The sequence below is a fragment of the Mustela nivalis genome (genome assembly GCF_964662115.1).
Source record: "Mustela nivalis genome assembly, chromosome: 2".
NCBI lineage: Eukaryota > Metazoa > Chordata > Mammalia > Carnivora > Mustelidae > Mustela > Mustela nivalis.
The window spans coordinates 61408551-61433201 of NC_139021.1; the positions used below are offsets into that span (position 1 = coordinate 61408551).

The 24651-nt window shown below is 41.5% G+C and overlaps 1 protein-coding gene across 21 annotated transcripts in view; it reads left to right on the forward strand.

The window, feature by feature from the left end:
- Positions 1-24651, forward strand: part of NCOA2 (nuclear receptor coactivator 2) — a 304156-nt gene that overhangs the window by 224524 nt on the left and 54981 nt on the right. For all 21 annotated transcript variants that reach the window (XM_082721154.1, XM_082721168.1, XM_082721167.1 and 18 more), the window contains 2 exons: positions 17763-17866; positions 22154-22331. In XM_082721154.1, coding sequence (XP_082577280.1) covers positions 17763-17866; positions 22154-22331 — 282 coding nt within the window. The remainder of the gene's footprint in view (positions 1-17762; positions 17867-22153; positions 22332-24651) is intronic.

Consider the following 24651-nt stretch of genomic DNA (forward strand, 5'->3'; position numbering starts at 1 on the left):
ATATTACTGATATTTTAAAGAGCCCTCCTATTCCAGAAGGTGGGAACCACTGGCCTGATGTTTATTACAAGGTAACAGGTAATCAGTCAGTCACATCCTTACATTTCCTAGGAAGATCTCTCCTGGATTTTCAGAAGTGGTGCATTTCCAAACCTGGAGCATGGTTTCTTTCTCCTTCCATTCTGCCCTTGTAGGCTGTCTGGAATCCTTTCAGTTCTGAGGTGAATTTACATTATCTAAATGACCAGGTGGACATTGGAGGTTTTGGTCCCCACTTACTGGCTTTGAAGCAATAGCAGTTTTGTCTTTGATATCCATCTTCTCAATACAGTAGTTACTCAGAACTTAAGAATATACTTACTGCCTGTCCTTTGCCTATAGAACATACTAAAGCTATTTTCATATTTAAAACACACACACGTGAATTAAGATAACAATTTAATTTTGCCCAAATTGACCCTCAGGGAGGGGGAAATGGTCCTCATTACCCTGAAGGAGTAGAGATCCAATGTCAGGAGCTGTAAAGATCTGCCGTATTAAATATTCTCATGTGAAGTCATAGCTGCTGCGTTTCTCAATTTTCTATCAGGTCTGAGCCTTGGCTTCCTTACCACAATGTCCTCCCAGAGTAAACCTTATCTTTCAGAAACATCTCACCCCTCCCCAGTTTTTCTCTTTCATAAAATAGTCACTTGGAATATTTTTCTCCTCCCACGTTTGACTTCCTTATAGGAAGTTGATTGTGATAATTCCCCTATATCCCTTCTGTGTACTAATATTAGGAGCCCTATGTTCTTACCACGCACCATATAAAATCTTCCACCTTTGGAAATGCGGTTTTAAAATCAAGCTCCTGATTTTCTTATGGAGTGAAAGAAAAGATCTAGACCCTTGTGTGTTTTAGCTCCACTCCTGACTCAGTGACTCATCCTTTTCTTAGAAAGGACATATACACAATCCATCTTTTAGGCACATTTATGGTGAAGTGATTACAGGCTTTTCTCTTTAAAGTTCACCAGTGAGGGGTGCCTGGGTGGCTTAGTGGGTTAAGGCCTCTGCCTTTGGCTCCGGTCATGATCCCAGGTCCTGGGAGGCTCTCTGCTTGGCAGGGAGCCTGCGTCCTCCTCTCTCTCTGCCTGCCTCTCTGCCTACTTGTGATCTCTGTCAAATAAATTTAAAAAAAAAAATCTTTAAAAACCAATGGATTTAACTTTGGAAAAAATTGACAGATTATTTTTATGCCTGTGGATGCCTGAATTTTTGAGACCTATAAGTCTAATTTCCTTGGCAATTGGGTTTATTCTGAGAGGATAATACAAAAGATCATTAACCTTCACATTTTTATTTTCCAAAATTCTTTTGAGCTGCTACACTTCAGAGAACTAATTAGGCCCTGTTAGCATCCTGAGGTGTATGCATTGTTCCTGGTGTGTTGATGGAAGTTTATTTTGAGTTAAGTAATCAGCTCTTGCCATGTTCAGTCTCTGATGAAAGCATTCTTAGTGAAATCTTAGATAATTAAGAGTCTCTCTTCGTTCAGCATCTGGATCAATGCAGTTTCCTGAACTTAGCTGAGTCTTCCAGCTAAATAAATTTAAAAACCTAATGCTTACAAATTTATAGATTTTATTTTTCTTTTATTGCATAAATCCACAACACTTTACAAAGAAAATGTACCAACTCCGTTTTGGGACTTGGCTTAATCATTGTAGTGTACCTTAAACACAGAGGAGGAGGATAAGCCTTGTCTTTTTTATCTTTGCATCCTCACCATCTAATACCATGCTTATGTTTCTTTTAAAAACAAAACTACCATGGCGCATGGTGGCTCAGTTGGTTAAGGGTCTAACTCTTGATTTTGGTTCAGATTGAGATTTCAGGGTCATGAGATCGAGGCCCAAGTTGGGCTTCATGCTCAGTGGGAAGTTTGCTTGAGATTTTCTCTCCCTCTCTCTCTCTCTCTCTCAGATAAATTAATTAATTAATTAATTAATTAAAACATGAAATACTACCTTTCTGAAAACAAATAAAAAATAGAAAGTGAAATCACTTAGTTCTCTTTGTGTGCTCAGAGTTGATTCTGTACAGACTGATTTTCTTATTAAGTGAAACAAAACCAGACCACTTGAGGGATTCATTCCATTGCCTTCTTCAGAGGGGGGATCAGTTCCACTCATGCTTATTGAGTGTATCTATGTGGGTCAGAGATTGCAGTTGAAGATGGGGATGCAAAAATGAAAAATAAAATTTCTTGCTGAAGGACTCAACAGTGTGAGGGGGTCCAGATCAAATCAGATGATTTCCATATGATGCAGTAAGTTATATTATGGCAGTGTTGTGGAGGAACAGAGGGTAAACAGGGAAAAAAGATCTTCTGAGATTCCAGGAAGATGGCCTGAAGGAAATGATCACAGGTACCAAAAGGGCCCCACTCACAATCCAAGAAAGGTAATGGCACCAAAGAACCTGGTGATGCTGGCTCAGCCTGGGCCTGATCTTTTGTGGACACCCTAATTAAAGCAGACTTGCCGCTTGGGCTTGGCCAGAGAACAAGAAACAAGTATTTGCCATCTAGGAGATGTGCTATGGGGAGGAGGGGAAGCAGCATTGTCTTAATGGGTTTTTTTAATTAAAAAAAGTTTTTTTCTTAATTTACACTTGGTAAAATACTCAGGTTTTATCCCAATGAGAGTTAAAATTTATATTTTAAGTGTTACTGATAACTAAAGAAATTACTACTGTTAATACTGACTTTGATTTTCACAAACTTATTGGGAGAAAAACTATAGAAATGATACTAAATTTAGTTCATTAATAGCAGTGTCTCAAGATAACGTCAGTAAAATATACTCTTCCAAGTTTCTGATTCAGTTTCTGTTTTACCACAACAGAATGTAATTTTCTTTTAGTAGAAACATGTCTAGTTCTCTTTTTTCATTTTGACTTTGCCTTATGAAGTGTGTCCATTCTGTTTTTTAAAGATGAATGATTGCACATTTTCCTTTGTTATACAATTAGTTATGTTAAATTATTTAAAGTCGTTTTTATTTGTAATTTGTGGACAAGTTTATTGGATTCTTGCTTTGTGAGACTGCTTGTAATTATAAATGCAGAATATTACTGCTTAGCGCCTTTCTTCTGTGGAGCTTAGAGTGCTTCTCATGCATTATCTTATTAAGCTTCATAACATCCCTGGGAGGCAGGGGCATTTTGCAAGCGATTATAGATTGCTTTGCTGAATCAGCACAGCCTTACAGCATTATGATAAGCTTGGAAAAGATTGAGGTCATGTACTGACTTGCTCTCAGGAAACCCTATATGCAGCCAAATATTTTCCTTGGCAATACAGAGCTGACAACTGCTACCATTCTAGTCTCTGGGAAACCCAATGTCCATTGATAAAATAAAAAATAAACTATATTTTGAAGAAGCAAATCTAAGACTGTAGACTTGGGAGGCAGCTAAATTACTTAGCAAGAATACAGCATCATCTTCCTGGCCAGACTCTACGTCTACAGGGGAACGACTACCTCTGCTCTTGCCGTGGCTCTCAAACCTGGACCTGCCCACTTGTCATGTCTGTCATCTTCCGCCACTTCATCTGCTCCATGATAAGCCATCCCCTGGCAGGCAGGATTTCCAAAAACGGGTTTCTGGAATTCAACCTGCCCATCTGTGTTGGAGCTAAACCTGGTCCAAAATGCCATTGGGTAGAACTTTTCTGAAGAGTTGATGACAACATCATTCTAAACCATTTAGCATGTGGAAGCTTAAGGCCGATCATTAAAATTGAAAATAGGAAGAATAAGTTTGCTGAAGATTTTATGTCATTATTTGAAGAGTTTAAGAATGGTGGGGAAACTTATCTCATGGCTAATGTATGTAAAACAAAATTGTACTCTTAAGCTAATTTAAACTAGCTAACTTGATAGGAAGTAACTTAATCACTATTATGTCTTTTTTCAGACATAATTAGATAGTTAATTTTTACATATTCTATGGTCTACATGGAGGATCAAAATTAACCCCCTGAGGATCTTTCTTTTTGACTTATCCATTGGGTAGCCTTGTACTCATTTGTAAGTCTCTCAGTTGTGGCTTCAACTTTTCCATAACTTCTATTGGAGAACAAAATTGTCAGACTTTAAATAAGATAATTTCTTACAAGTGGATTTGACTGCTTAAATAGTCTTTGTATCTGAGAGAGCACTTAACAGATACAAAATCTAAGAGAATTATGGAATTGCTGAGGAGGTATCCTATTTTCCCCCTTAACTTAAAAATTTGCTGGAGAAATAAAACAGACAAAAAATTTGCTGGAGAGTATAGGACTATACATGAAGAAAGGAAAGGATTTCCTTTTAGAAATGGATACCAAGGGATGCCTGGGTGGCTCAGTAGGTTAAGCCGCTGCCTTCGGCTCAGGTCATGATCTCAGGGTCCTGGGATCAAGCCCTGCATCGGACTCTCTGCTCAGCGGGGAGCCTGCTTCCTCCTCTCTCGCTGCCTGCCTCTCTGCCTGCTTGTGATCTCTCTCTGTCAAATAAATAGAAATGGATACCAAGTTTAGGGGTCTTTGTAATGTCAGCCTTTTTTAATTTCGCTCTAACTTCCTCATACTAATTGTGATCACTCTTGTCCCTACTTTCGCTGGGCTTTGATACATACAGCTGTCAACAGTTTCTAAGGGCCTCGTGTTGGCTCCTACTGCTCCTACTCCTAGTGTCTGAGTGAAGCTGATCCCGGTTTTCTTCTTAATTGCCTACTGCTTTAGTTGTGGAAGGTTAGTTGATGATTCACTGCCACTCCCATACAGTATTTAAAGGGTCACTTTAAAGATGTGTTTAAATCTCCTCCCATTGTCATTATGAAACGAGGTATTGGATGGATATTTGACAGGAACTCTTTTTCTAGAATGTCTTTTGAACTTAGGATACTGATAATGAAACCTCATTATTTTAGGAATTAGGAAGATCTACTTTGGAATTATTTCCTAAATGCTTCCCAGTCCTTTTTTCCCCCCCTTTCCGCCTAATCTGTTAATCTAAATACAGTGATCCTTCTCCACAATCAGACGAAGTTCGGATATGTGTATTGAAAATGTACAAATACAAATCTGGTTTCTCTCTGGTGGGTAGGCAAACCTTGCTTTAAAAAAATTCTGAAGCAACCTCTGTTTGGCCTTCAAAACAAGTCAGACCCTTTATTTTACCAGGCTTTTACCAAATTTCACATTTGGTCCAGACAGTTTTAAATGCCATTCTAAGGTGACAGCTGTAGCCTGTGTGAGGGCCCTCATGACCTCAGCACTAAGGATGAGTCATTCCTAACGGCTCTGCCCCTCTCTGGACCCTCTTGACATGGTCAGCACTGATGGCCATGCCACCTCACTGTGTAGCCCAAGTCCATCAGACCAGGACCGGTTCAAGATTCATTGTGAGGAGAGGGATACTCATACTTTTGTATGTAAAAATATGAGTTCCAACCAAAAGCATTTCAAGCATTTGAATACAATAGATTAATGCTCTGTTTCTGTATGAGATAAAAATGATTCTTTGTGTCATTTCTTCCACAAAAGTCCTGTTCTGGAGAACATAGATCTCCTGACAGTTAAGTTCTTCTTAGACCCACAACTGCACACTTTTCACTTTTACTCCTTCCTTTCTGCCTGATGCCCTGAAGAATAAACTTGGATACTTTCCCGAGCTGGCTTTCTCTGAAATGAGTATGTAAAATTTTTACAGGTTTTTCTATTTGTGTTGTACTTTTTTTAATTGTTAGGTAGCTTCACTTCCATGCATAGCTCCTAATAAGTTAAAAAAAGAAGAAGAAAGAAAAAAACCTAAAGCAGAAACTATCTTTTTGAACCAGGGAGAGCATAAGCAAACACAGAGAACTATTATTGAAACAACCAGTGATGATGGTTTCAGGTTCATGAGAAATGGTAAACTTGGCCTGTGTTGATTGTTCAAAAGCCTAAAATGCTTGAGACGAGACCTACTTTCTTTTTTCTTTACGTATACTGTAGTATTTGCTTCAGGGGTACAGGTCTGTGAATCATCAGCCTTACACAATTCACGGCACTCCCCATAGCACATACCCTCCCCAGTGTCCATCATCCAGCCACCCTTTCCCTCCCCCTCCACCCCCCAGCAACCCTCTGTTTGTTTCCTGAGATTAAGAGTCTCTTGTGGTTTGTCTCCCTCCCCGCTCCATCTTGTTTCATTTTTTCCCTCCCATAGTCTCTTCTCTTCTTCCTTAAACATTCACATAGGAATTACCTTGTGTTTATTTATGGAGCTGGAAGGAACCTTGTTTTTAGCTACTAGAGATTTGCACCCACAGGAGAGTTTAGTGGTCACAGGTGGTAGAATTTTCTGGAGCCCACCTCTAGAGTTGGGTCCTTGGGGGCCTCCTGACCCTGGGAGTGGGCACTGTGTATGCTGGTCCTCTCTGGGCCCTGTCCACAGGGAGCTCTTGCCGTGGACCCTGTGTTCACCTTACAGTTCTCGTGAATCCTCAGGGCTTGATCCCTTGATAGCGTGCTCTCCCCTCAGCTCCATCTCCCCCCTGCCTCCTGTGGTCGGCCAGAGCCACAGTGCTACATATATTTATGCGGAGTTCTTGCATTGTTATCAGTGCTTTGCTTTCTCTACTAGGATGAGATGATTTAGCATAATTTAATGTTTTAGGTCTCTAAATTGGATGATTCTATGTTCTATTATCAGCTTCTTGCATTAGGTGTGCCTTAAATTGGGAACACCTGTTTTTAAAAAAAAAAAAAAATGGCAAACTCATGAGGCCCTCCCGTGATTGCTCAAGCAGAGACTGCAAGTGAGGGGATAAATGGTAGTAGGCAAAATGAAACCAGGAATTTCAGCTTCCCTATGGTATTGTTAGAATCACAGTCGGTGGGGGGAAAAGAGAGAAATATCTCTACAACTAGCTGTCACAGTCTCTCTAGGAGGCCCAGGCATCAGGTCCTGCGTCTGTAGAGAAAAACTGGAAGGAACAAATAGCCAGATGGGAGAAAAACATACAAAGAGAAAAGCTAGCAGGTCTTATGCGGAGAACATAAAATGAATCCAAGAACAGGATGCATGTCAGTGAAAGGGAGGTGGGGCACACAGAGGACGTCTGGGCGAGGAAGAGTGACAAATGAAGGTCAGGTCCTGGGATGCCTTTTAGTCCCTGAAGATCCACCACTGAGGTGAAGCAGAGACTTGAGACTGAAGCCCCCTGTGAGCAGTGGGAAGGCAGGTAGGATTCATGGCAGGGTCAGCAGCAAGGGATCATGGGAAGTAGGAACCAACCCTCCTTTTCCTTCATCCCCGCCCTCTCCCTTCCTTCCCTGTGCTTCTGTTGGACATCATTATGGCCATAAATGTTATGTTAGCCCACTTAGTGAACAAATTTGATGAGAAGAGAACCTTATCAGCCTCTCCAGGAATTTCAGTCCTTCCTCTTTCTAGATGGCCCTCCTGCCTCAGGTGGTGACCTCCCCCTCCAGTGCTCCATGCAATATGTACACTCCATGATACCCACCACAGGCTCACCCAACCTCCACCATCCTCCCCTCCAAAACCCTCAGCTTGTTTCTCAGAGTCCACAGTCCCTCATGGTTTGTCTCCCCCTCCAATTTCCCCTAACTCACTTCTCCTCTCCGTCTCCCCGTGTCCTCCATGTTTTTCCTTATGCTCCACAAATAAGCGAAACCATATAATTGAGTCTCTCTGCTTGACTAATTTCACTCAGCATAATCTCTTCCAGTCCCGTCCATGTTGATATATATTTGGGTATCCATCCTTTCTGATGGACACATAATACTCCACTGTATGTATATGGACCATGTCTTCTTTATCTGTTCATCCATTGAAGGACATCTTGGTTCTTTCCACAGTTTGGTGACTGTGGCCATTGCTGCTATAAACATTGGGGCACAGATGGCCCTTCTTTTCACTACATCTGTATCTTTGGGGTAAATACCAATAGTGCAATAAATTCTTGAATAAATGGTGCTGGGAAAATTGGACAGTTATGTGTAGAAGAATGAAACTCGACCATTCTCTTACACCATACACAAAGATAAACTCGAACTGGATAAAAGACCTCAATGTGAGGCAGGAATCTGTCAAAATCCTAGAGGAGAACATAGGCAGTAACCTCTTTGACATCGGCCACACCAACTTCTTTCAAGATATGTCTCCCAAGGCAAAGGAAACAAAAGCGAAAATGAACTTTCGGGACTTCATCAAGATCAAAACCTTCTGCACAGCAAAGGAAACAGTCAACAAAACAAACAGGCAACCCACAGAATGGGAGAAGATACTCGCAAGTGATAGTACAGACAAAGGGCTGCTGTCCAAGATCTATAAACAACTCCTCAAACTCAACACACACAAAATGGATAATCATGTCAAAAAATGGGCAGAAGACATAAACAGATACTTCTCCAAAGAAGACATACAAATGGCTAACAGATTCATGAAAATATGTTCATCATCATTAGCCATCAGGGAGATTCAAGTCAAAACCACATTGATATACCACCTTACAGTTAGAATGGCCAAAATTAACAAGACAGTAAACAACAAGTGTTGGAGAGGATGTGGAGAAAGGGGAATCCTCTTACACTGTTGATGGGAATGCAAGTTGGTGCAGCCACTTAGGAAAACAGTGTGGAGATTCCTTAAGACATTAAACATAGGGCTTCCCTATGACCCGGCAATTGCACTACTGGGTATTTACCCCAAAAATCAGAGTCTTGAAAGAAATCTCCATTATGTCAGATGTACAGTAAGAATCTTCAGGACAGGGGCGCCTGGGTGGCTCAGGGGGTTAGGCCGCTGCCTTCGGCTCAGGTCATGATCTCAGGGTCCTGGGATCGAGTCCCGCATCGGGCTCTCTGCTCAGCAGGGAGCCTGCTTCCTCCTCTCTCTCTCTCTGCCTGCCTCTCTGCCTACTTGTGATCTCTCTCTGTAAAATAAATAAATAAAATCTTTAAAAAAAAAAAAAAAGAATCTTCAGGACAGATCTCTCTAAAGAGACATTTGTGATTTTTAGATCCTGGCTATACTGAATTTCAGTTACAGCTGTAGAACTGTCCAGTATTAACACCCATGTTACTGAGCACCCACTAGATGCCAGGCAGTGAACACAAAGACTTTTCTTGTAGCCAAGGGGCCACCAGTGCCATGAAGGGGACAGAGCAGTAAACAAATCAAGCATTTCAAAGCACTAGGTCATTGAATGTGGATTTTTAGGGGAATGAGCACAGGGCATTGCAGAAACACAGGGGAAGGCCCTCACTTGACTGTAATGAGCTTCTGGAACAGTGATGGAGTCTTAGAATGGTTGAAAGGACATCTGTGCAAATGGAACAGTCTGAGAAAATGCTTGAAATCTGGAAACAGTATGATGCATTTGGAGTGATAAATAATTGCTAGAGTGTAAGGTAGGAATATTGGGAGATGATGTTAGTATCTATGCCAATAAACAGAATAGTGATTTGGGAGAGAAAATATTTACACTTCTTAGACCAAAATCTTTCCGTATTTTAACCTCTTTATCAGAAACTTTATTAAGTGCTCCTATAATGTAATTTTGTTGGCCTTGCTTGAGTTAATGTGTATATCTGAAAGAAATAAAACATTTGTATAGTTTGGTCTTTGGGGAATGCTGCTTTTGGTATTCTGACTTAGTTCCGAGGTTGCACACAGCACAGGTATATTTAGACTGTGTAAAAGAAAGACATTTTGAACAAATTGTCATATACTCACATATCTTAACTGCGAGAGACTGTCCACGGTCTTTTTTTTTTTTTTTTAAGATTTTATTTATTTATTTGACAGAGACACAGAGAGAGAGAGAGCACAAGCAGGGGGAGTGGGAGAGGGAGAAGCAGGCTTCCCACACAGCAGGGAGCCTGATGCGGGGCTTGATTGAAGGAGCCTGGGACCACAACCTGAGCCCAAGGCAGATGCTTAACCACTGAGCCACCCAGGCGCCCTGTCCATGGTCTGTTTTACCTCACAGAGCATTCCATGTTGATAAGCTATAGGTGAAGTGGGGACTAAATAGAATTCTATACTAGGGATGGCAGATTCAATGATAAAGAACGTTCTTCAGAACAAAAGTCTTGTCTTTTTATTAGTTAATACCTAGAGACTGGGCTGGTTACTGTCTTCTCTTGATAAGCGTAGTACATTAATTTTAAAAGTAGGGCCTTTATATTCCAAACTTGTGGCATGATTGTCACTTCTATTTAAGTAGCCGTGCTCGTACCATTGGTGAAGACAAACCCAAGCATGTCGCCTTCTCTGCCACAGAACCGGAAGGGGCGGGGGGAATGGGGGGTGGCCCGGTAGAGTTAGCCTTGAGATTGGCTCATGTTGCTGTTTCTTCACACCGAAGAGAAACCATGGTATGTTAGCAAGAATCTCAATGTCAGAAAGAGGGAGGCGACTCGGGGCTGAGGTCCCTCCCACTCCTAAAGAAAGTGCAGCTGCGTGGTTTTAATATGCACGGCAGGAGCTCTCAGCAGCTCGATGATATATAGTGCATTAATGTTGAAAAGATAAACACATTTGGAGAGCGCAGGAAGGGCCTTGTGTTTTTATGTTAGCAGAATGCTTCCTAATGAATAAGAATGTGCTGCTGGCTTCACAGAGCCATATGGCAGCTTTTCTAATTTTAGTTGGTGCAGATGCATAATTCTCTGGTTTTACCTTCTAGAACCTTTGAGATGCTCCATAACTTTCCCCATAATATTTAATCTCCAGCGCTGGGCCAGAAATTGCCTGTCATTGTCTCAGTGACTTGGCTGCACGTGTGCCTCGCTGTGCCGGGTTTGACGGTTGCTTCACCTGAAGTCATACAGCTCCTAAATGCAAAAAAAGATGAAAATTGTGGATCTATTCCCACTAGAGTCTTAAAATTTGTTGTGGAGGTGATTAGACTTGTGTTTGACGTCAGTCTGCTGAAAAATTGATAGTTTCTGGGTGAGTGATTTTACTCATTTTGAAGCAGTGGAATTAATTATAAAATCCGCATAAAGTATCAGGTTCTCGTCTAGTCAAAGATTCTAATGCTTTAAATAACACTGCTTCGGTAAAAGCGACTATCCTCATGCTTGACCCAACATCCAAGTAACTTTTAAACTGCTGCTTGGCTTCACATGTCAGAGGCATCGGAACCTGGGCAGAGCTGACATTTTTCTACATACATGTAAAGACCCTGTGATTACCTTTTCGCTGATGTATTTTTACAGAGTGAATAATTGATATTTGTTTGAATTCTGACTTCTTAAAGATAGACTAATTTCCACAAGTTTTCCAGTCTCTTCAGATGGTTAAAAAAACCATGAAGAAGAGTATAAACCTCTTCCCTAACGGCCACATCATCCTGTCCTCCCAATGGGCGTATAGGGTTCTAAGACTTCATCAGTGGTGGTTGCCACCGCTGCTGCTGGGCTTACAGCAATTATGTGGCTGTCCCTTGAGCCAAGACTGCCATCCCTGCGAGGAGATAGCACTCTGTTCTGCTGATGGTTTCTGGGAAGAATCTTGGAATGTATGTTCTTGGTTCAGTTGCCTAATAAACAAATAGACAAAACTCGTGATGTTACCAAAAATCAGTAAGTGATGTTTTAAAAGAACATGTAAGGATCTTTTTTAAAAATTACCATCCCCTAATTTAAAAATAGCTAATTGTAGTTTGTTGTTGTGTTGTTGTTTTGTTGTTTTTTTTTTGAGATAAATACATGTTTTGCTAGGATCACAGCTTCTGATTTGTTGCTATTCTCACCAGAAACTTAAATTTTACTTTCAAATTTGTGTCTGTAGATGCCAGTGATAAAGAGCAACTTAATCCAGTTGCTTCAAAAAATATCTGCATTTTAAAATCACTTACCTTTCTGGAGATCAAATGCTTCCCTAGTCACTTTTCCTTTTGTTCTAAGAGACAACATGAACAATAATTACTTGTAAAGAAAAGCATATGGAATATAATATTAATGATTTTCCCTCGGTTTGTGGTATGACTCATCCTAACGCAGTCCCTGAAGAGATGGGGTTTTGTTCTTTGCTTTGAAACTGGAAATCTAATTAATTGGTATTGGATTTCTGGAGTGCAGGCAAATGGAGGAAGGAACTGGACGGGATTGCTCCCGAAGCAGCCACCCGGGCGGGAAGGGACGCTCAGAGAAAGATTACAGAGGCATCCTCGGACAGTCTCTCATCAGGGTTTTGCATTTGTAAAACTGTGCTATTAAAAAGATCATAGCTGTTTTATGGCATTTTTATCTTTGGGGGGAATGAGGAAGAAAGGAAGAACGTTATTATTTTTATTGTTACTCTCTTAGGCCATATTCTTTATCTAAAAAGAATAACTTTAATGCTGAAAGTGCAGCAGAAAGAAAGAGAAGTCAAGGCATGAAGGAGAAATCTTTCTGTAGGCTCTGAAAATTAAATTTTATCATCCCTTTTTCCGATTTAAGAGTTCCATCTATAATAATGAGATTTCATAAGGTTTGACCATATGAAACTCCGGGACATCCTTCTACTCTCGAGTTTACTGAAGGATATTTTTGTAACAGAATGTATTTTTATGGCTAATGGATGCAAAATATAGAAAAGTAAATATAATTTGTGACCACTGAGAAAACTGTCTAAAAATATTAAATAGTGTGTTTTGGTATAGTAATGCTGTACTTACAGAGGTATAAATGTATCTAAGGATTTAAGCTTATTTATATCTGGCCCTTAAAAATAGTATACTAATTACTGAAAGGTTCCCTCAGGATACCAGTATATGTCCAGTTATCATAATAATGTATCTCTCACTAGAGTACTTTCCTTCACCTCGTATTTAATTTCAAGGTTCAGCTGAACGTTGAACAGAACTAGTAATTACCTCATGAAAAGGACCCAAAAACAAAAATTCATGGCCAGTTTAATTTAGATTTCACTTACATTGGTAAAGCCATACTTCTGCATGTTTTCTATCATTTTGTATTATTGATTTTATTCTCTTTAATATTGAGAAATGATGAAAGCACAAATTCAATGCAGAATTGAATACTAGATGACAGATTAGTTGGAAATGCATACAATGCAAACATTTAGTGAGGACAGGAGTGAAAAGCCCCAGATTCTTTACCCTTTGTCTCTATTTCATATTTACTCTGAATAGTGAAAATTTCCCATTCCCTTACTTACACGAATGTATCGTGTAAATATTGCAACATTCTCTTACAAATTATCAGTAGACTCATTTAGAGTTTTTTTTTTCAAAGCGTATGTTCTACTAATAGAATTTTCAAGTTGATCTTGTGAAATTTGTGTTGTTTTCATTTTTAGTCAGGGATTCCTCGAATTCCAGCTTAGACAAACTTTTTGCCAACGTTCCTTAGCTTAGCATTGGTTTTCAGAGGCCAGGCTGACATTTTCTCGGAGCCAGATGCCACATGTCCATTCCCACCGGTTTCCTTCTTAGGCTCTTAGTTCTGCCATCCACTTGCTTATCCTGCCGAGTCCAACCCAGATACAACGTACGTGAAGTATTTTCAGCTACGTCCAGCGATTTTTATCTCTTCTTTGAACTTTAAGTTAGTTCCTTGCAATTATCCCTTCCTTACTCTCATTTAGTTCAATTGTAATTGTTTTACCCTCCCAGCTAGATTTAATCTCTCAGCTGACAAGGAGTCGTCACTCTACTCGCACCACATGCACAGCGAGGCAGGGGACACAGAGACAGAGAGACTGCTGAACAGATCCCATTGTTACTGCATGGTTTCCTCATGGCGGACACTCAGGCTCTGGGACTTCCTGTTAGCGGCTTTTCTTCTCTGAAAGATTTATCAGTTGAATGTGATAAAGAGAAAAAAATGGCATGTCTTACCATCACCAGTAATTTTTCAAGAGGATCATTGTTTTTACCCAAACACATGTTTTGTCAGATCTGAATTCTCTCCTTTAAATTTTAGGCTCTTATCTTAAATTTCATCTGATCTGTAGATTTTAGGCTCTTATCTTAAATTTCATCTGATCTTTAGATTTCTAGAATAAAAGGCAGTGCACTTATGATCCTCATTCTACATATTTTCTGCTAAGAGTTCAAAATTCAGTGTCTGAGCATGTTGCTAGAATAGTTAGGACACCCCAGCAGGGAAGTTTCTCAGTGTTTAGGAAAACCTGCATGATTGAGTTTTTTTACATTGTTTTTTAAATTCCACAAAATATTCAAGGATGAATTGAGGAAAATTGGGTCTTCAGAATGACAAGCAGATCCTCAAAATGTGTAAACATCTCACAAGGTATATCTACTGTCTTTAAAAGGCTTGGAAACAGATTATCACAGATACTGGTTTTTTTGTTTTTCTTTTTTTAATTTATTTTGCTCAAAAAATTGCATTATCATAGACCCTACAGGAAACAAGAATTTCTTACTGTTGTGAATGCAGAGTCTCATATGTCAAGTAGCCTGCTGTTTCCTAGCAGTCAGCAGTTGAGGCGGAATTGCCTTGTGATCAGTAAGTAGCTTGTGCTTCACGTCTCACTTTCCCCCAACATAAATCTGAATTCATCAGTCCATTCTTTAAAAAGAACAAAACTACCAGCTTCAACAGTGGAAGGATGAGAGAACTGGAGACCTGAGAGAACACCCGATGCCCTGAAACTTACTGAGTAAGGCAGGGCAAGACGATCTGTTTTATTTCCTCAGGAAACCCTTTCCCTGTATTTCTGACCCTGCCTATCTGTCCCATTCCTCCCCCAGCACCCTTAGGAGGCTGTTTTGCCTAAAGAGGGGAACTGTATTCCTTTTTCCACCCCCTCCCACCTCCAGTGGCCTCTTCCATATCTGGGAATACATGCCCGACATGCATCTGGTCTGTTAGCCTCCAAATCCTTAGTGAAAACCTGCTCTGAAACAGGGATGGTGCCTGTTGTGGCTGCAGACACATTGCCCCCTTCCTGAAACTTACCTTCCGAGGGGGATCGAGAACTATTTCCTAGACTGTGCTTATTCCAGGTAGTGGGGAGGACTGCATACCTTCCTAGGAAGAGGTACCAGAATGTCACGCAAAGAAAGCCTTTCTATTCCTCAGACTCTGATCGCTGCTCTCTGGGGAGGCTGTCTTCTCATGTACACCATTCCGGTCTAAGAATCCTGGCTGCTGCCACCGGAGGCTCCTGATGGGAGCACAGCACTCCTGCCAACAGCGAGGAAGCGGAGCAAAGGCTGCGATTGCCTCTTTTTGTGGGCTCTCGGCACATCGCGCTCACAGTGCCGCAACACTAAAGACAAAAATGAATTAGGATACAGGAAGACCACATAAATATATAATATCCATTTTATGAGTTTTAAGATTTAATATTAATGAAACTCAGGATCCTTAGGCCCGAAGCCTGCTGGGACCTCCACAGTACCCAGCTGCTAAATTAGATGAACTTGCAGTTGATCAGGTCGGTTCTGTCCCTGGACTGGTGGGTAGGAAAGGGAATGGAAACCGAAGAGAAATCTGTAGCCTTACAGAGTGAACCAGCATAGGGTAGGAAAAAAGAAAGGTATATGCTCCAGTTTGCATGTACATGGAGAATATTTGGCAATGAAAAAGATTCTAGGAAAATGGGGACAGCCTTGGGGGAGGGAGGTCATATGCAGTAATTGTCTGGAAAGCCTGAGGTGTTTCCTGCCCCAATGACGCTGAGGAATTGGGCTGAGACCAAGCCTGCAGAAAGAGCCAGGACGTAAGGTACCCAGCCATCAGGAGCTAGGGAAGGCAGCAAGAAGAGAACTAAATGAAGACTGACAGATTCTCACGTACTTACTGAGTTGTAAAGGCTACCAGAAAAGTCATCTCTCTCTGTTAAAGATTTATTTGTTTGTTTTAGGGGCGGGGAGAGGGAGAGAGAGAGAGAAAATCTCAAGCAGACTTTGCGCTGAGCAAGTATCCCAGTGTGGGGCTCCATCTCACAACCCTGAGATCACAGCCTGAGCTGACATCAAGAGTCAGAGGCCCGAACGACTGAGCCACCCAGGCGCCTCAAGTCCTGTGTCGCTTAATGGGATGCCACAATTACTCAGATCTAAGGAGGTGAACCAAGAATATAGTAATTGGAAAAGCAGATACAGTCTCCTTGTGATAAGCTCTGCGAAGAAGTTACTACATTTGGAACTCTACTACCTAAGGAAGAACTAACACACACAGATAGGCTAGTAGTAAGTTGGGTTTGTAAACTACTTTATAGTTTTTAGGACGTATTTTACCTGTCACCCAGTCTTCTCCTGTCACAGCACATCGTGTACAGAAGGCAGGTCCTCTACGGCCTTAAAAAGTTGGAATGACTTCCTCTGGCTCGTCCTTCTAAATGGCTGAACTTAACCTTGAGCTCACACTGGTCATCTTCCCTTTCTCACTGAGTGTACACGTGGCAGTGGCAAGATTTGGAGGACCTGCATAATTCCTAATTATGTTCTAGGTTCTCGGGGACAAGTGAAGTTTTCCAGATCTTCAGAATACTCTGTAGGGGCGCCTGGGTGGCTCAGTGGGTTGAGCCTCTACCTTCGGCTCAGGTCATGATCCCTGGGGCCTGGGATCGAGTCCTGCATAGGGCTCTCTGCTCGGCAGGGAGCCTGCTTCTCCTCATCTCTCTCTCTGTCTCTCTGCCTATTTGTGATCTCTCTCTCTATCAATAAATAAATAAAATCTTTTAGAATACTCTGTAAAATCTTTTTTACCAAAAAAAAAAGGAGGAGGAGGAGGGACAGCCAAATTTACCAAGGTCATGAAAGCAGGTTGATCCTGAGTACTAAATTGATTTACAGCTCTCTTTATTTGCATTTAATTACAATGCTGACATGCAGTGTAAACAAGGATATAATTTATTCAGGTACAAATAATCGACACATTGTTTTTGTGTTGTTTTCTCGCAAGTTGATGCTATGTATCTGTGAAGCTTTAAACTTTTTTGATGTTCTTAAAATAATGAGTTTGCATATATGTCGATAACTGTGCACCTGTTTGTTCTCTGAGAATTATCCATGATGGGGCACTGTCCCAGGCCCTCCCCCAGGCCCAAATGCTGCCTCTCACGTTGTAACGCTGGAGCCCATATTGTGTGTCTCTGTACTAGACAAAAGGGCAGCCACTGAACCCCTCCCAGTGCCTGAAAGGGTGCCTCTTCTCTCTTCCATTAATCGGTGAGCACCTTCCACGGGATTGGGACCCCTCTTTCAGGATACTCCTGTGTGAGCGCGGCAGGAGGTGGAGCAGTACAGGCATCCAGACGTGAGAGCACGTCAGGTGGGGGCAGCCGTAGCAGGAGTGACTTCCCCTTCCTTCCTTCTTGAAATACCTGCAAATGCACCTCTGGTTATGCTCCTGAATCCTGAACAACAGACCTCTCGTTATCCTAGTTTGTGAAGTCCCTGGAGCAGGAACTAATTGTGCTGTAGCGTGTAACAGTTTTGTAGTTGAGGGAAAAAATGCTTGTCGGGGACTAGCACGAAACCACTAAACTCATTTTACCAACTGCCTGGGAGGGTCTCTGAGCCCCACGTTCTGGAGGTGAAAAGGTGGTGTTGTGTTCCTGCTTCCAGCAGCATCTCCCATTCGGCAGCGGTGTAGACGGACTTGAACTCTTCCAGCGCCCCGGCTGATTCCACTGGAGATCTTACAGATCATTACAGTGACGATGTTTCTGTGTCATTCTGTCCTTGAAGAAGCACAGCCATTTAATTCACACTTCTGTTTATTGCAGAAAAAGCAGCCGCCGCCAACGTAGACGAAGTGCAGAAATCAGACGTGTCATCAACCGGGCAGGGAGTCATCGACAAGGATGCGCTGGGGCCTATGATGCTTGAGGTAGCGTACCCTCATTCAGGCTCTGCCCCTACCCTGCCGTTGGTCATCACGTTATTATGTTCCCTTCTCAGGTGGATATAATTTCAGGACAGTCTGCACTTAGTTTTCACTCGTAAAGCTTGAAGTACTGCTGACTTCTGGAGCTTACTGGTACATACGTACCTGACTCCAGATTTCAGCCTATATACATTTCCCAATAATAACAGAGCATTGCCTGAGCTAGATTATAAATGGACAAAGGAAGCATTTGTTTTGGAAAATCATGCTCACAAGTCCTATTAAATTCAGCAATAGAATTTTCATTTGAAATATTCCCCCAATTCTTAGATTTTACATATGCCATGTATGGATGTCCATACAGGCAGTTAAAATTCGAGGACCAGATGGAGGCTTAAGTTTTTTATTTATGCTGCTTCAAACTAGTTTATCTCGTAAAGATGAAAACGGCAGTAATAGGCAGAGCTGTTCAGGTAAGCATCACAAGTGTAGTGGTTGGTCTTAACTCCCTGTTCTTTATTAACTTTCAGAAGTTTTATGACCAGACTCCTGTCTAGGATTTGTGAAGTCTCGTTTTCCTCTTTTATTAGCTAGTACAGTATTAAACACCAAGTGCTTTGCTGTACCTATTCCGAAATTAAAATTCAAGATGTAGGCTACGGGAAGATGAGGGGAAAAAATGTCGGTGAATATATAACAAGAAGCAGAGGAGCCCTGAGACATAAATTATGTCAGATCTCAGGATAATTTACTCTGCCGATGATATGATGAGATTGAAAATTACCGCATGGCCGCAAGCTGGGCGGCATCGTCACGTAGAATCACTTACCTCGTGGCAATAGCTGCCCGTATAGGAGAAAGTAGGATTTTTAAAGCAAAAATTACCAATAATTGCCCCCTTTCTTTCAGTTGGTACATGTGATGATCTTTATTTTTAGAGAATATCATTCTGTGAAAATTTATCCTACTCTTGGAAGGTGGGGGGGGGAGCACAGAAAAAATAAAAATAAAAAATCGTCTGACCGAGTCTTTGTATTTAGAAATGACAAGATTATTGACCCTGGCCCTGCAGCCAAAGGACTTTAAATGACCCTGTGTTGTCCCTTGCTTATTCCTCTTGAGTCACTAGCTTGACAGTATCCAAGTACAGTTTTCAGGGAAAAAGCAAAAACACACTTAACCTGATTTTCCAGAGTCAACAAGGAAAGCCAGAACCTGATTTTCCAGAGTCAACAAGGAAAGCCAGAGTGCTACTTCCTGCTTGGTTCTAAGAAGCAGATCAGAGAACTCTAACCAGGTGGACTATTTAGAATTAAATGAAAATAGAGAGGTTTCTGTGAAAAAATTTTTAATTATAAACAAAACTGATTTGGAAATTATGGTAATCTAAATTATTAACTTATTAGGAAATTCCCAGATGTCTGCATTGGTTCCCTATATGGGGAAAGATTACAGTAGGGTAGAAACTCCTGAAAAGATTATTGAGACTTCTAAAAAGGCATGTTTGGAGTAACCACAAGACTATGATTCAGGCGCTCTGAGAGCAAGTTTATTGATTATAGAAATCAGACTGCTGGGTATTAAGTGGGCTTTCTCTCACAAAATCAGACCAGCATTTTTACTGTTTAAAAATAGTCTTCTGGGGCGCCTGGGTGGCTCAACTGGGTTAAAGCCTCTGCCTTCAGCTCAGATCATGATCCCAAGGTCCTGGGATCGAGCCCCGCATCGGGCTCTCTGCTCAGCGGGGAGCCTGCTTTCCCCTCTCTTTCTGCCTGCCTCTCTGCCTACTTGTGATCTCTGTCTGTCAAATAAATAAATTTTTTAAAAAATAGTCTTCTGAGAATTCAGTGGCAAGGACTTCTGTGGCAGGACTTCGGTGCTGAATAGGTTAGAGGATTAATGCTCAAATCTAGTGACTTAAGGTTTGAAGTCTTTATCCCTGTTTACATGGAATAATTTAAACAGGGAAAACTTGTTCTCGCTGAGCTGTTCCTAGGCATAGATGCACACTCATGCTTACATCATAGCATAGTGGTTGCTAGGCAACAAAACCAAATGTCAGTTTTTTTCATCAGAGCATATCACAGTGTGCTTTAAAAAACACAGTCTTATAAGATGAAACACTTTCATCTTTCAGTCATACTATGCTATAAATCAGTCTTTTTGTCATGATGCAAAGCAGTGGGGAGCTCTCTGCATTTTCAAAAGGGAGCTATAGGTAATATAATTACGAAAATCCCTGCGAATGTATATCCGAAGCAGTTAGTTTAGAAAGACACGTGGCACATAACTCATCAACTGACTTCCTTCCTTTCCCCCTTCACAGACATACACCCGCATGCGCTTACTCACACGAGGCTTTCAAGGGTTGCTGCCAACCTGTTGTGGAAGGCCATTTACATACAGTCTTGCTTTGCCCTGCACATTGTTCACACCATTGGTAAAACCTGACAGAATATTTCAGAAAGACTTAAAATTGAATGGTGTTACTTTTTTTTTTTTAAAGAGCTATTCACTGGTGCCTTATGGTCATTTCTAATTTGAGAGAGCACTTAGTTTTGTGATGAAAATAGAATTAAAGATGGAATATATTCAAAGAAAGCTCACAAAATAGGAGCCTGTTAAGTAATAACTTTAGGAAAAAGCAAACTAGGATAAAAATAAATACTTCGTGCCCCAGCCATACACATTGTCATGTCAATATGTACACGTAACATTCATGTTAAAAACAATCGTAAATACATAGCACAGGGAAGCTGTGTGACACAAGCTGAGTAGACCAGGAGGCCCTATGTCAAGGTGTGCCTGATCAGTATCAAGCCTTCTGTAGTCTTTTTTTTTTTTTTAAGATTTTATTTATTTATTTGACAGAGAGAGTGAGATCACAAGTAGGCAGAGCAGCAGGCAGAGGGGGGGGGGAAGCAGGCTCCCTGCTGAGCAGAGAGCCCAATGTGGGGCTCCATCCCAGGGCCCTGAGATCATGACCTGAGCCGAAGGCAGGGGCTTAACCCACGGAGCCACCCAGGTGCCCCAGGCTTCTGTAGTCTTGATCGCTCACCTAATCTGTAAAACAGGGCTCTGACAAGCACAGACCCAAAAGGAAAAGGAGGAGTCACAAAGAGAAACTCACTAAACTCTCAACTTCCATATCACCAAGGTGAACATGATAGGAAAAGATTTGGGGCAAATACTGAAGTAGAACTCTACTGCAGAGTAATCGCAAGCCAGAGCTTTTGAGTCCACCTGGATTCAGATTCCAGCTCTGCCACTGACTGAGTCAGAAAAGCTTATATAAACCACTGCCCCTCTTAGAGCCTCAGTTTCTTCCTCCTCTGCTAATTGAAGAAGGTAGCACAATTCCTTCCAGAATTGTAAATATTCAGATGACCCGATGTGTTTGGGCACAGTAAACATGCTCGGTAGTTACTCTCATTATCTTTATTTCCTGAAATGATCCTAGAGTCTTTCTGTCCTGCCCTAATCTAGATTGGAATGACAGCAAGGAGGAGTGGGGCCAAGCCACACGGCAGGAAAATGTTAATGTTATCTAGGTGGTTAGGGACCTGCATCTCCATGACTAGGGAACGAGTCATAGAGAAGGGCACAGTTCGTTAAGTTTCCAGTTGTCACTGTCAAAAACCAAAACCTCAAGTCCCCTTCCAGTCTTCAGACTCTACGGCTGAGGCCTCAGCGTGTGGTCCCCGTTGCCATTATCAGAGAGATACTTACTTACTTCCCAAACCCTTCCCCTAAACAATAAAGGATTGATGTTTGAGGACACCTGCAGTTCTTTTCATTTAAACCCTGGCAGCTTTAAAGATAGCAAAGTTTGGGGTTTCTTAATCCTTAAACTGAAGGAAAATTATTGATGACCCTTTCCTCCCATTGTGTCACATGAGAAACGGGTAGAACATAATCGCTTTGTACTGGGTTGGTAACGTAAGCGTTGTCCTTGGCCAGGTGGAGTCCATCAGTATAATTTGGAAAATACAGATAAATGCCTGCAGTAGTTATCTCCTGATCACATAACAGAGTTAATATTTGTCATTTAGTTTGCGAGAAGAATCCCTGATCTAGGCTCTCTCCCACTTACTAAGACAGAACAATTTCACCACGCGAAAATGTATTCATTGTTCCCCAAAACTAGGAGAGGGGCGAGAGAGAGAGAAATCTCTTTTTTGTCCATGTGTGAATTCCACCCTTTCCCTTAAGGGGATCATCCCTTCTTAACAGCTGGATATGATTTTTCTCTTGTGTCCTTTCTAACATGGTTTGTGCCTTTTCCCTTAGGCCCTTGATGGGTTCTTCTTTGTAGTGAACCTGGAAGGCAACGTTGTATTTGTTTCAGAGAACGTGACACAATACCTAAGGTATAACCAAGAAGAGCTGATGAACAAAAGTGTATATAGCATCCTGCATGTTGGGGACCACACTGAATTTGTCAAAAACCTGCTGCCAAAGTCTATAGGTAAATGCTTATCTGCTGCTCCCTCCTCTCCCATGGTTGGAGGGGGTCACATAGAGCTGGGTGGTATGTCAGTTGGGGATAAGGGTAACTGGGTAGTTCTTCAGAGAGGCTTATATTAACTATTTAAGCTTCAAAGTCATGGAGAAGAGGACATCTGCAGATAGTGATCTTGAAGGAAAGATTGTTTTGATCCTCTATTTAAAGTATATGAAAATAGTTCAGATGGAAGGGACTCCTGTGGCAACTGTTTTCATGGGGTTTGTTTCATTGTTTTTTGAGGGGGTGCCACACTGCCCCCCCCCACTCTGGGCAGGGCCAGCCGCCTCTGATTGGGCTTGTGCTCCTTGGTTCTAAGAAGTAGAAGGTCATGAGAAGTTTGAGATTGGACTTGAGAAAAACAAAATTTTGAGTGCTGCTAATGAAGAGAGTCTGTGTGTGGGTGCCTCCAGTATCCTGAGGCCATGACATTAAGGAATAAGTGGCACATGGAGGGTCAGATGCTCTCGGGCCGATAGCCCTGAGTGGGCTCTTCCATATTCCAGATGCTTTGGTGGCTCTGCCTCCTTACCCACTCTCCCTGGTCCACAGCGCCGAATTCCTGTCTCTCTAAAGATGCTCTCCAAGGGTGTCTAGGAGTCTCGAGGGCCACGGTTTCAAGTGGGTGGTTCGCAGCGTGGGCCCACCTTCCTTGCTGCTCCAGAGTATTGCCGTTCCCACTTACTAAGTGGTTCTTTTTTTAATATTCTCACTTCGACTGATGATGCTAAGAACATCTTCACAGATAAAAGGAAGTGCATATTTTAGTACAGAATAAGGTCAAGTCCTGAGTTAGCAAGTATTTCTGTTCTTTTTTTTCAAACGGTTTCTATTAGCTGGTCTTATTGTTACCGCAGTAAATAGGAGAAGGCCCTTTTTGAATTCCATGAGGGCTAGCTTTTCCTTGGCAGGATAACCCTTTGTTCAAAGTGACTGCAACAGTAAGACAAAACATATGAATATTCATGTGAGATTCTTTTATTATATTCTGTAGTAAATGAACAAGAAAATGGGATTTCTTCAGGTAACTAATATTTCAGATCTCTTCAGTAATTTGATGACTTCCTCAAAGGACCTGTACTTATTAATTCACTATTATTAATTCACTTGTCTAAAGAGCTCTTTTCCTGACTTTATACTGTACTTCTTTTATATTTTAAAAATTACTTATTAACCTGAGTTAATAAGAACTCTTTTTTTCTTTCTTCTTTGATTTTTCTCTTTGTAGTATCCATTATGTAAATAAGCTTTTAAGAATACCGATGGCGGAAGAAACTTCCCAAATGTCTGCACAACGTATAAAGCTAGCTATGGTTCCTCCTGTGATTCCAAAACAGTTTCTTGGAGTTAACTTGATATTTCCTTTGTTCTTTCCAGGGTGTGTTTTCTTTTTTATTCCTTTGCAGCCCAGTGGCTATGGGCTTAGCATCGCATTCACCAGAGCACCTAGATATCCTTTTAAGTATTTTCTCACGAGTGAGCTTTGCGAGTGTGTTTGCTTATCTTAACCACTGGCCCTTATTTTTCCATCCGCTCTTTCATTGTCCTACTGATTGTAATATTTTTTAGATAAAACATAAAGAACAGTAAAGAAAAGGATACCAAACAGTATTAGGATTGGTTCTGATTCCAGCTCTAATTTTATTTCTCTTGATTGCTTTAACCCATTTCCCCAAAAAAGTGTCTTTCCTCTGCGTCGTTCTCTCTTGAATTAATACGTTTCTAAGGATTCACACTAAAGTAGAAGACATGTGATGTAGCCTTTCCCTTGGTAAAAAATAAATGATATTAGCGGGGCCTCTGCAGGGAGTTTTCAGTCGACTTGAGGAAATGTGCATGAAACAAAATAGAGTCATTCAGCAACAGCTGACTTACACAATACATACCAAAATTTCTGTAAAATTCTACGGAAGAAAGGTCTGGGAGAGGCGGAGATAATGAGATCTCGGCCTCAGAGCCGAGTACGCTGGGCTGGGAGAAATAGTGGCAGATAAGGTGGCAGGAGCACCCGTGTCCCTGTGGGACCAGGTGTGGAGGCTGGTGGGGGAGGTCTGTGCTGGCCAGCATGGGGGATCTGGTTAGACGGGTAAGATGGGGCTGCTTAGTGAGATTTAGTCCATCAGTTCCAGTGGCCTTCTTATCCCTGACTATATCAAGTCTGCATCCTCTTAAAGAGCTTGATGCGTGCGGCACTTGGTGCCAGTTCCAGATTTTTGAGCAGGGATAACATATCTAAAGGGCGTAAAATATCTAAAGTACAAGTAGGTTGAACCAGATTTCCAAG